This window comes from Paralichthys olivaceus, chromosome 15 (assembly GCF_024713975.1).
Source record: "Paralichthys olivaceus isolate ysfri-2021 chromosome 15, ASM2471397v2, whole genome shotgun sequence".
In the NCBI taxonomy this organism is placed as follows: Eukaryota; Metazoa; Chordata; class Actinopteri; order Pleuronectiformes; family Paralichthyidae; genus Paralichthys; species Paralichthys olivaceus.
In genome coordinates this window covers 12500489-12513458 of record NC_091107.1, presented here as the reverse complement: position 1 = coordinate 12513458, position 12970 = coordinate 12500489, and the positions used below count along the sequence as shown (strand labels likewise).

General features: G+C 39.7%; 1 protein-coding gene across 1 annotated transcript; it reads right to left on the bottom strand.

Moving 5' to 3' along the window:
- Positions 1 to 2336: 2336 nt before the first annotated feature.
- pygma (phosphorylase, glycogen, muscle A) lies at positions 2337 to 12671 on the bottom strand. Its single transcript, XM_020086249.2, has 20 exons — positions 12305 to 12671; positions 9761 to 9862; positions 9580 to 9658; positions 9334 to 9437; positions 8968 to 9099; positions 8767 to 8878; positions 8599 to 8681; positions 7472 to 7615; positions 7116 to 7208; positions 6727 to 6873; positions 5941 to 6104; positions 5678 to 5792; positions 5489 to 5590; positions 4691 to 4838; positions 4528 to 4586; positions 4294 to 4435; positions 3968 to 4175; positions 3191 to 3325; positions 2900 to 2966; positions 2337 to 2774 (listed from the first exon to the last, which is right to left on the bottom strand). The coding sequence occupies exons 1-20, from the start codon at positions 12545 to 12547 to the stop codon at positions 2625 to 2627; spliced, it is 2529 nt and encodes an 842-aa protein (XP_019941808.1). The 5' UTR covers positions 12548 to 12671; the 3' UTR covers positions 2337 to 2624.
- Between the last annotated feature and the right edge of the window lie 299 nt (positions 12672 to 12970).

The window sequence follows — 12970 nt, the reverse complement described above, 5'->3', positions numbered from 1 at the left end:
AACCAAGATTCCAAGGTGCAAACATGTTGATTCAATGTATTTAGTTTCCTTTGGCATCTGTAGGATCGATCCCTTGGGCTTTTGGCAAACCGGACTAAGGATTTGTGATATTTCTTTGACTAAACTTAAGCAAGGAGCGAGTGAAAAGTAAAATATAATCATAAAGGAAAATGTGAAAATAAGAAATTACAGTTGAAAGTCCTATTCCCCACCTGTTCACCCACTAAACCTTGTTGTATATTTATTTATGAATCTAACAATGAAATGTTTTGCCAAAACATAACCAAACGATGAAAGTAATGGAAAAAACATGAAGTAAGAAATAATAACAGGCCTAAAAAAAGACAGTAATCCAGCTAGCATGAAGAAGTTTACAAAATATTATTAATGTTTTTACATGATCTAAATTTGAATAATCCAAAGGTTTCAGAGACTTGTAGTCTTCTAGTCTCCCTCAAATCTCCAGAAATTAGTATCACTATTTTATGGATGATAAATGTTCCTCATTCTTGTGAATTTCAATGTGCTTGTGTCCCAGGTCTCTTTTCTTTTACTCAAGAATACTGTTTAATTATTGTACTGTTCTTCACAAGGGCATGAAAAGATTACTCAAGAGTTACATGTGTTTTCTCAACAGGTTTCATTCATAATTAGGGATATGGTGTCCATGTGTGTGCCATGGCAAGTAGAAATGTTTAATTGAAGAATAAAGTGAAGTCACAGAGGCCCTGCATTCCACAACCTTTTTTTTCCTTTTTCTCATTCTGGCATCAATAGCGCCTCCAACAGGCAACTCAAAACATTGATTCATATCTAATTAACTGCACTACACATGGGGAAGTCTCTGGAAAGATTTCAGACAGTTTTCAGTTTTAAAAATTCAAATAACCATTAACAAATAATTATAATAATATCCACCATGATTATCCCAAAAGGAGTTCCCTGGACTAATGTGCAGGCCACAGTGGGGCATTACTGAAAAATGTCTCGATAATGTGATTAAATATCTGTGCCAGTGAAACATTTTGTGGGTAATTTACTACATTTTTCAGGCAGCAGAGTGATAGATGTTGATGTGTCTGGCAGCAGGATTCAACAGCCAAACCAGACTAATAGGCTGAAACAGAATGTCAGCGTTTACAGACTTATGCTGTGAGGATTATAGCGTGCAGCCTGGTCACTGCTGTCCTCTGTGAGGAGTAAACCAAATCACAGTCACTGCCTCTCAGATTTTAAATTTCAAATATTTGCAAAATATCTCTTGTTTTTAGGCTAATGACAAATAATTGCAGTCTGCACACCAATTTTCAAAATCAGCATCAACAGTGAATCCATTAGAAAATAAAGTCAGTGTTGATAAGAGGATGATAGCAATAATGGATTCCTCTACTGAATATTATTTATAGTGTCATGGACAGAAGGAAGCTCATTCATTTGTCTCTCACATGAGCATGAGGGCAGTTAAATGTAATGATCATGTCAGGATATATATCTGAACATCGATGTCTGAACATTATTTTAGAACATATGTCATAACATAACGTGAACATATTAAAAGTTCAATTAAGATGCTAAAGATCATATAATTGTTTCTGCAATATTATTGTTACCAGAGTAACTGTAAAAATGTGTTTTTAAATTGTTGGTACCACAATATTATTATATTCATATTCATTTGTGTTGCATATTAAGTTGTGTAATATCCCCAAAAATATTATTATGATAAATTGCTTTATTAATGAATATATTTTTCTATATAAGTATATAATATGTCAATTATTTTATACATGTGGATATGTGTAATCAGGTTTCTAATTTACATTCCCCATGCTATTGGTTCCTACCTGCCCTGTGTTTACAGGGGGACAATTAAAAGGTGACACTTGTGTTGAGCATGTGCTGTTGAGAGAATGAAAAGTTTGGTGTTGAACTGAAATGAAACAGTGACTGAAATGAAACAGTGATGATTAGTGAGATGCTTTCCTCAGGTTTACTTCAGCTTAAACACATTGTGATGAGGACGGAGTCATATTTTATCATCAATCACAGCACAAAACCAGGTAATTTCACAGGTTGCACATTATTTTTCTCAGCACTGTGTTGGTTAATGAAGCACTTCACTGGGATCTTATTCTCTGCAGAGACTCTGCGCTCACAATATGACCCCAGATGAAGGCAAAATCAGTCATGAGCAACAAAAGAACTATATTATACTGCATAGAATTATATTTGTAACAAAATACATAATTTGCATATGTACTTTGTATTTAATGCTTTGACAAATGACCGGAATATTCGTGGTTTTCCTTGAATTGATTGAGGACAGTAGAAAAAGGTCATTGTGGGACAAATTTTATTCAGAATGAGTTTGAGTGGGATTTTTTTGAGTTTACTTTTCCTTTTTTAAATAAAAACATTATTACCGGTGAATTCACAAACCCACAAAAAAGCTCTTCTATCCAGTTGTAAACAGGTTAACAATGATTCTGCAGCTCTCTAAACTTCAGTAAAGGGTTTTTCTACATCCGCCTGTCCCCAGGATACTGTTAATATGCACTTATGAAAAATGTTAACGTTCTGCCTGCTCAGCATTGGGGCGTCGGTCAGCTGTCACATGGACAGTTTTAAAGCTTGTCATCAGGGGCGGGGAGTTTCTCCAGCGTGGGCTCCATGCCCCAGATCTCACGAGCGTACTGAGCAATGGTGCGGTCGCTGGAGAACTTGCCACATCCGGCAATGTTGTAGATCACCTTCTTGGTCCATTCCTTGGGGTTCTGACGTGAGGATGGACGAGAAATGAATAAGATCAGTAATTAATGAGATAATTCGCTCTGTCTCTTCTTCTGTTCGTGGTGATATTTGTGATATAACCATGGAAATCAAACTTTTATGAACATACCTTGTAAAGAGCATTGACTTTATCCTGGCATTTCATATAATCTTCATAGTCAGCGAAAACCTTAAATCTGTGGAAGAACGTGTGTTTAAAAAAGATACAGAACAACACACAAGCAGCAGTGAACGACATGTGTCGTGTAAATGTGTGTGGGTGTAGTACTGAATTCAGCCTAGTTGTTTTGTCTTTCCGTTTCCTTTTTCACACCAGCATGCAAGTTTATACACATTCTTATTTGTATTTGTGTGCATGCGTGTGTGTGCCTCGGGCTGCTAATGTTAGATGTGCCTTTACCTGTCATGATGCATCAGCATGTTGATGATTTCCTTAAACAGGTCAGGCTGCTTTGGGCTAAAGAAGCCTCCAGCGATCTGGTCAATAGCCTGTTTCAGCTCCGGCAGGCGGTTGTAGTACTCTTCAGCATGGTATCTAAGCAGAACCCAAAAATAAATGATAAACACATTCAGAAAAACACAAGCACGAGCCTGTTGCTGTGGTAACCAGCCCATTCATGACAGAGGTGTTGTCAGTGCCTGCCCGACACATAGGCACAGACAGGTTCCCCAAGGCCACACCTTTTTAGTGTAGAAACCCTCAGCTGCTGTTTGTGCAACAATCGAGTGCAGACGCACCAAGTGATATTACAAAGTGATGCGAGTTTGTTGGCTACAGATCAAACCCTCAGTGAAGTTCATACCACCAAGGCTAAACAGCTGCCTTATGAAACCTCATTTAAATTCACTAGATCTTGTTATATTATATTAGCATATGAACCAAACACTCATAAAGATCTATCCCCTAAAGAAGACAGATTTGTTTTAATCAAGAATCTATGAATTATTATCTGAGAAATCATCAAAAGAAAATAAATCCTGGATCCGCCACCTTATCTGGATCCACACTAAAATTAAATGGGTTATTTCCTGACCAATACTACATCCTCCTTTAATGGAAATCTGTTTCGTAGTTTTTGGCATATTCTTGCTTGCAAACAAATACATTCTGATGAAAACATAATGTCAAGACAAAGTACAAAAACAATGTTTGTAGAGATTGGGGTTCGTTCCGCACCCTTTCTTGTCAAGTTCATCAACATCATCCACTCTCATGCCAAAGATGAACAAGTTGTCCTCGCCGGCCTCCTCGGCCATCTCCACATTGGCTCCGTCCATGGTACCGATGGTCAGGGCGCCGTTCAGCATGAACTTCATGTTGCCGGTGCCAGAGGCCTCAGTGCCAGCTGTGGAGATCTGCTGTGACAGGTCGGCTGCGGGGATCCCTGGAAAATGACAAGCGTACAGAGAGTTGATGTTTTTATGCTGTCTATCAAAAACTGCAGAGGAGGAAATGAAATAAAGAAAGGAGACATCAGAATAGGGCACAGTTTAGGTAATTACCTCTCTCTGCCAGTGTGACTCTGTAGTTCTCCAAAAAGATGACTTTCAGGCGATCTCCGACCACGTGATCGTTGTTGACCACCTCACCGATAGCTGTGATCAAACGGATAATCATCTTTGCAGTGTGGTACCCAGGAGCAGCCTGCAACAAACGGACAGCGAGAGGAATAATGTTGGATAAGTGGGTTTGGTGGGTTTGTCTTTGGAGCTCATGCCTTTTTTGAAACTACAAACCTTGCCTCCAATCATGACAGTTCTTGGAGTCCACTGCTTGTTGGGCTCCTTCTTGATGCCTGGCAGAGATCAGGAGATTAAAGCACTGAGGTGTGTGTTTTCAGTGAAAATGCTTTGAAATCACTTAAAATCAGTGAATGAAGGATTTCAAGCGCGTGCTCACGGTTGTAATAGGTGATGATGTGCAGGCAGTTGAGCAGCTGTCTCTTGTATTCGTGAATTCTCTTGACTTGAATGTCAAACATGGAGTTGGGGTTGATCTTCACCTTGTAGTGCTCCTCCAGGTGCACGGCAAACTTCAACTTGTTTTCCTGAATCGTCAAAAAGAGAACTTTGTTAGATAAAATGCAATAAATTCTGTTTCCCAGTGTGAGGTTGTTTATGTCCTGTAGACAAACGTACATTCAGAAATCAAACAATTCTATAATATTACAGTGGAAATAAACATCATCATTAAACATGGAAACCACAGAGGTGCAAAAGACAACACTCCTAGACTTTCATACATGCTGCCCCCACTGGTTCAGAGGTTGCAGTAAAACAGTTGGTGTGTCATAGTGTGTGATGCATCATAGAGCAAGGGCCACAGGTCTCTTTAGATTGATTATATTCAGCTATAACTAGAATGGCACCCAGTAGAGCACATAGCTCCACCAATGGCTAAGAGTTGTCTTAAATTCAATCAAGCTCATCACACTCATAGATGTCTGTCCCCTTAACATGCCAGATTTTTTTCATCAAGAGCCTTAAATTAATCTCTGAGAAATCAGTGAAAATGTTGAAAAATACCTTATCTCACAAATTTTAAAGAAAATGGGGGGAAAACATAACTTCCTTGGCAAGGGCAATAAAGTAATATTTATTTATTTTTTATATATATATAATAATTGTCTTCTTAATGCCTTAATGGTGTTGATTTCAAACTCACAGTAGATATAGAATAAGATCTTTGCTATTTCACCTGTTTCACTTTAGCAATATCACGGATGAAAGCCTCGTCGTTGACGTACTTGCGGAGACCCTGCAGCTGGTCGAGGTCACGAATGAAGTCCTCGCCAATTCTCTGATCAACAAAAATTTGCAGAGTGAATATAACACACGTCAGTTTCCATTGTAAAATATGAAATTTGTGTTATGAAACACAGCTGACCTCAGCGATGACCTCAGCTAGCCCGGGGTTGCACATCACCAGCCAGCGGCGAGGAGTGATGCCATTGGTCTTGTTTTGGAACTTTTTCGGCTCCATTTCAAAGAAGTCCTTGAAACTGCAGGCGGAGTGAAGCATCACATACATCAGATGATGCAGCTGCACATGAAACCACAGAGGCTGGGGACTTGTGCGCTACATGCACTATATGGTTTGCTGTTAATTATGAATCACCAAGGCAAATGAGTTTTATTTTAAGGACATACATTGTGGCTTTGAGGATGTCGGAGTGTATCTGGGCCACGCCGTTAACAGCATGGGAACCCACGATGCACAAATGGGCCATGTTGATCCTCTTCTGTCCACCCTCCTCAATGAGAGACATGCGGCACAGACGACCATTATCACCCGGGTACTTGGCTGCAACTCTCTGCCAAATCAAAAAAAGAACATGAGACAAAAAATAATTAACAGCTTGTATTATAAATGTTTTATTTAAATTTAATTTTGCCTTCTGAATCATATTTTTTTTATCTCTCTAGGTCATCACAGCTTTTCTTTAATGATATCAAGGTGGCATGTGAGGCTGACTTCCATTAGTATCTATGTAAATAAATGAAAATCTTTACATTGTGACAGTCTCTTTAAACCCTCCCATCACTTCAGGTCAAATACGTTTCACTTTACATTCAGCAGGGAGGTGGAGTCTATGTGAATCGTCTCTGACAGATGTTATTATAAAAAAAATCATAGTTTATTTTTGCTTTTCTAGCCTCATGATTTTAATTTGGTATTCATTTTAAAGTTTACTCCCATTTTGAATTGAACCTCACTGAAATTCATTGATTGCACCGAGCTTTGTCTTGAACATGAACCCTGTGTTCAGAAGAACAGAGAAAGAGACTATTTTATTCAATGGAAAAATAATGTTGTTATTCCACAGAGACAGTGTGCTGGTGTTTCCTCTGCTACATATGGGGAGGAGGAGCCATGAGGACGCATCATTCAATGTAACATGGAAATTGTGTCGTGCTGCAATGAGCAGTAATGACCTCCAGGTGGCGGCGGTTGATCTCGTAGATGATTTCCAGGTGACGGGGAAGCAGATGTGCAAACAGATCGACTGGCCAACGCTCCAGGGCCTCGGGGAGGACGGTGTGATTGGTGTAAGCGCAGGTACGCACACAGATGTCCCAGGCCTGGACACCAGCAGAGAATACACATGCATAAAGTACAAATGTTACTGTGTGAGATCATATTTCAAAATAATTATTATAAAAATAACAGATTTGAGAAAAATCCATTTGTTCTATTTAGCTCTGGTGGTTTTGATCTCCCAATTAACTGATGCATTTGCAAGAAAAGTGTCTTGTGGTTTCAAATGCTAAAATTGTGTTAAACTTTAACTTCTGTGTTTGTGTCAGGGTTTGCTCTTCCTCACGTTATCCCACGACAGCTTCTCTTCATCAACCAGAACTCTCATCAGCTCAGGAATAGCCATGGCGGGGTGAGTGTCATTCAACTGGATGGCAACCTGAACACAGAGCGCGTCATTAAATGTCAACACAGAATTAGCACACACACACACACACACACACACACACACACACAGACACACACTAAGTGCTGTGTAGATACTGTTCATCTCAAACACTCCGATGAGATACAATAAAAACCCACCCACAATTTGTTATACACACTGACAGGAGCAATTTAACGAAGGAACTGCGAGAACATCAGGGGGGGAAATCTTTCCACTTCTGACAGAAACCATTTTGTCGAGTTTTTTCACTTCACCTTGTCAGGCAGTTTGTTGAAGTCTGTGCGAACAATCTCCCTGGAGCCAAACTTGGAGACCTTGAAACGGCGGATGATGTCTTGCAGGGTGGCAGACACCACAAAGTATTCTTGCTTCAGACGGAGCTCCTTTCCTTCAAAGAACTGAGCATAAAGACACATATTTGTCTTATTCTCTTCTGCAGGCAAACAAAAGGTTTTCTATTCATTAAACATCAACCCCTGCATATTAGTGACTCATGAACATCTCAGAATAAGGTTAGAGGGGCTCTGGAGCCAAAACCTATGAGGGAATCGTCATCTTATTATAATGATTTCAGCACCATATCAAACATAATATTGTGTGCATTGTGTTAATGTGCAATTGCCTTTATAAATAGACATATTTATAGACGCTGAATTTCATGTTTTGTGTTGGAACCAAAGCATTCCTAAATTTAAAAAAAATCTGAATTATGTATATTTTCTTACTTCTGAAAAGTATTTTTTAGAATTTGGAAGCCACAAAAATAAAGCTTATAATTTATAATAACTGGGTTAGGGGAAACACACTCCTAATGGAGGCTATCTGATTTTTAATTGGCTAAATTCCAATATTTATTTTTCACCAACTGATTAATGAATCAACTTGTTGCTGTGCTTCCATATTGATAACAGACACACAAAGCACAACAGCAACAGCAGCTCAGCCTACAATGACTTGAACATAGCAGGAGTATCGGCTCCGCTACAGATTCTGCTCTCACTTACACAGACATAAATTACCAGACCTGACATGAGTTATATTGAGAGTTAGATGGTTATCTCTTAAATCCTCCTTCTCGAGCCTCCAGGGAGTCGGTACATGGTGGTCAGGTCTTATTGCAGATATAAAGGACAGTGTCAGAGGAAGCTGAAAGAGCACACACTGGCTCTGGATCAAGACAAAAGACTCAAGATGGGGTCCAAATTATGTAAATCCATCCCTCAGTGGAGTTATGATAAACCCTATATATGTATAGTCATACAGGACCTATACAGTCCACAGCTCCTGTGTCTCTACCTCTCAGGTGTTTCCTCTTATCCAGACTAACATGTACATGGTCATACTGAATTGATTAAAAGGTAATTTAGTCATAATTACTTACATTGTCGTTGGGATAAAGAACACGGGAGATGTTCTCAGCCAGGTTTCTGTCCAGCACAGCCTGAATGTAGCCACCAACATTGACTGTAAGACAAATAAACTTCTTCAGTTCAAGCTCATTCTCATTTGACAGCTGTTGCATGCTGGGAAACATTCACCAGACACGTACAGTCTTTAAGGTTGAAATCGCAGGGGGCCTTCGCAGACCACAGCCTCATGGTGTTGACAACGTTGTTTCTGTAGCCAGGGATAGGGGTGTCGTATGGCAGAGCCAACACGACCTGCCAATCACAGCAGCACACGTTCATACGACTGTATTATCAGAAAACATATTTCATGTGTGTGTGTCTCCTACAAGTCGTTTTTTTACCTGTGCATCAACCCATTTGACGCCGTCATGGTGATGCTCGGTCCTGCCATAGAAACGCACAGGCCGCATGTACTCAGGACGTGCCTTCTCCCAGGGGTTGCCATAGCGCAGCCAATCATCAGCCTCTTCAACCTGGATAATGACATACATTTATTGCAAGGGAGAAAAATACACTAATTACGTGCACAACTTTCTGACAAAGCAAGCGAGAAGTAACATCAGGTCACGGTAACAATGAAGGGAACTCATCTCGCAGGTGATTTAAGTGGAGAAGAAACACGAGCAGCTATTCTTGCCCACTGACACAAGAATATGAAGTTTCCGATAACAAGACAACCAGAGGCCTGGAAGCTGAACATGTCTAACCTGCCAGCCATTGACGATTTTCTGATTGAAGATACCGAATTCATAACGAATACCATAACCATAGGCAGCCAGACCCAGGGACGCCATGGAGTCCAGGAAACAGGCTGAAAACCAGGGATGACACATGGGGAAACAAAAACAGACCTTTGACTTGGTGTTACACATAATAATTTTCTAGTTTTCTTTTTTTTTGTTTTCAAGTAAGATTTTTATATTTATCTAATGTGAAGGGAGAAATATACTCACCAGCAAGACGACCCAGGCCACCATTACCCAGACCTGCATCTTCCTCCATGTCCTCCAACTCCTCCATATCCAGACCCAACTACACATGAGGGCAGATCACAACATGGACGAATGAAGCAGTGATTCTGAGATATGTAGCTTGTAAAGGTTGTACAGATATTAAGAGGAATGAACGTTTAACCTGGTACGTGGCCTCATCACAGGCGTTCTCCAGCGCCAGGTTCACCATGGTGTTTTGGAGTGTGCGGCCCATGTAAAACTCAAGGGAGATGTAGTACACACGCTACAGTTCGGTGAAAAAGGGAGAAATAATCAATATCAAACTGAATGAAGAGCCAGAAGCTGTAATATGAACAGTATCAGAGATATTTCCTCTCCACAGAAGTAAAACCTAAAACATGAGACGTCCGTCAAGGAAACCTTTGAATTTCATAGTTTTGCTTCAATGTTGATGGTGAATAGAAATGTGCCATCTGAGCCTGTGTTTAGCCTTTGCCATTTAGAAGCTTTTTATTTGGCCTCCTCTGACATGGAGGTGCAGACACACGCTGAGGAACGGCAGAAGAGAAGGGGGGGGGGGGGGCGTGTTTCTTTAGGTATTGCATAACACATACACATTTCGGCCCTGGACACAAATAGGTCCTGTAGAGGTCACTGTAAAGGTCAGCCTGAGCCTGATCCCTCTCATTATGGGGTTCAAGCAGTTCGGATAAATGAGTAAAATATTAATGAATTTAACTGTTGACCATATTGCTGAGTTTTCACCAGGATCCCCTGAAATATAAATGGTCTCTATGTTCCAAATTTTATCAGACTTCAATCCTTGCTTCAGCTGATTATGCAATTTTTTTTTTAACAATGCATATCAGCAAAGTGAGAAAAATGAATCTAGGAGTAACAGTAATATTGCTTTGATCAGTGTGTGATCTCTTTGCACAAAAAACTACACTGAGCTCAGACGTTCTTCTCCATGTTTCTGTTGAGACCTTTGAGGAATTCATCTTTGACCTTTCAGTGCCACAAGTCGGGTGCTCAAATGGTCTCCAAGTTAGAGGTTAGCCCATCAGAGAACAAACTAGTTAAATGTAAGGAGTAAATGTCTTGCTATGAGGGCACTGTTAGTTTGGAGCAAGCTGAGGTGTGCGAGGAAACTTTCTCCCGAAGCTGCGCGTGAAAAGAAAAATGATCGTCCTTTATTCGACAGGGTTATTAATGATCTTGCACTTTTACACAGGAACATTTCTTTTTTAAATAAGTAAATTCAATTGGAGCCGAGTTTCCCTCTGCTTCCAAACCCTATATTTAAATTACGGTTTCCTGTGACATTTTCGAGCGGTAATGTGGTGGCGTTTGCAGATTTGCAGATTTGCAGTTCTGGTGACACCAGCAGCCTATTGTTCCATTAAGGTTTCTCTCTGGAGCTGTTTATACCTCTGCAGTTACCGAGATGAACTCAGCTGCCCTCGGAGGTATGTGCTCATATGACACAAGTAAAGGCTGTGGGCTTTATGGTCAGAGATGATGGGACAGAGAGGGTCATGGGGACGTTTCATGTTTCAACACACTATAAGACCTGCCGCATACCAGCAGAGTGCTAAGAAGCCCGGGTGAAGTTTAAATGTCATGACTTTGACGTCAGACTGTTGAAAGTACAGTTGAAGAAAATATAACCTGTCCTCTCGCACCCTTTATTTAAGTTAAAGTACCATTATAATGAATGTAGTAATCTATTACAGGTAAAAATGATGCATATAAATGTATATGCAGTACATGTAATTATGTTTAGTAAAGGTACCATTACAACCGAAGGAGTAATCTATTACAAGTAAAAGTTCTGTACAAATATATGTTTGATATATAGGTACTCATCTTGAGTAAAATCTATTACAATTAAAAATTCTGTATTTGTATATATTTTGCAATATTTTTTAAATATCTTGAGTTAAAGTACCGTTACAATGAATATAAACATAATCTATTACAGTAAAGGTTCTGCACATATATGTGCAGTATATGTAAATATCTTACATCACTACACTGAATGTAGAAGTAATCTATTACAAGTAAAAGACTATTGTACATCATGTGTTTCATAAGATCATAGATACTCATGTATCCATTTAGAAGAAACATAACTCTTGTATCTGTATGAGGTGGATTAACTGTACAGTAGTTCTGCTATAAAAATCAGCATTTAATGCTACTATCTGATATTGGATAATTATTTCTTTTTTCTCTTATTTAAATGAAAAGTTCAACAATGGGCCCAGTAAGAAAGTGGCTCTTCATAAGACTTAACAAGCCAAAAGGTTTGGAAATCACTGCTGGATCTTAAACATTGGATTTAAATCTATAATCTTATCACATTTTTTAAGTGTATCTGTCCAATACACATATACACACAGTACATGACCCCAAAACTGTAGTTTAAGTTCAGTATTTTCCATCTTATTCAAGGTTATGGGACAGAATGATATTGAAAACATTGAGGACGGTCTAACAGACTTCTCTTCATATGCTGAGGGTGTGCTGCAGTTCTCAATAATATCAAATATTAATGTCAGTATTCGCCCCCATATACTTGGTTGAAAACTATAAGCTTCATAACTTCCTTTATCACAAATATAAGATGTGAGACAGTCGTAACTTTTATAGCTGTTAAAATAACGCTGAGTAATGTGAGTTCAGATCTCGACCCTCTGCTGCTCCTCTGTCTTGAACTTACTTTGGGATCTTTCTCATAGTAGTGCTGCTGGGTTCTAATCCACCTGCCAATCAAGTGCTCCCGCACAGTGTTGGCCAGGGCAAAGTAGTAATCCCTTCTGGTTGCTACGTTTCTGTCCTTGACCAGCGTGAAGTGGAGGTGTCTGTTGAAGCTCTGCTTCAGTTCTGCAACATTCTCAACGCCGGCGAGGCCTCGCACAGAAATCTGTTTCTTCCTGTCATGGTCAGACAAGGGTTTCGACATGGTGCTACCAGAGGGAGCAGCTCAGCTCTGTGACTATGGAAGAATGTAAACAGTGAGACGGTAGGCGCACACCACCAGGCCCAGACACAGCAAGAGAGGCACCCACAGCCCAGCAGCAGGTTCAGCAATTTGTAGGCACCAACATGAATATTCAGTGGAGGGTGGAGTGGACTGTATATAGTGGGTGGGGCAATTGTTGTGGATAGATGTTATAATTTGTTTTCAAACAGCAGTACCTAAGAGGCTCATCTTGCGTCTATGATATGAGACTGAATAATAAGGTTTAATTGAGTTCGATCTACTTTTCAGTTTGTTTTTTATTTGATTTAAACGGATGAAAACCAACCTGATGAAAACCACAAGTTGTGATTCAAGGTTCTTGAAGATAGAATAGAATGAAAACAATACAGCAATACAATGAGT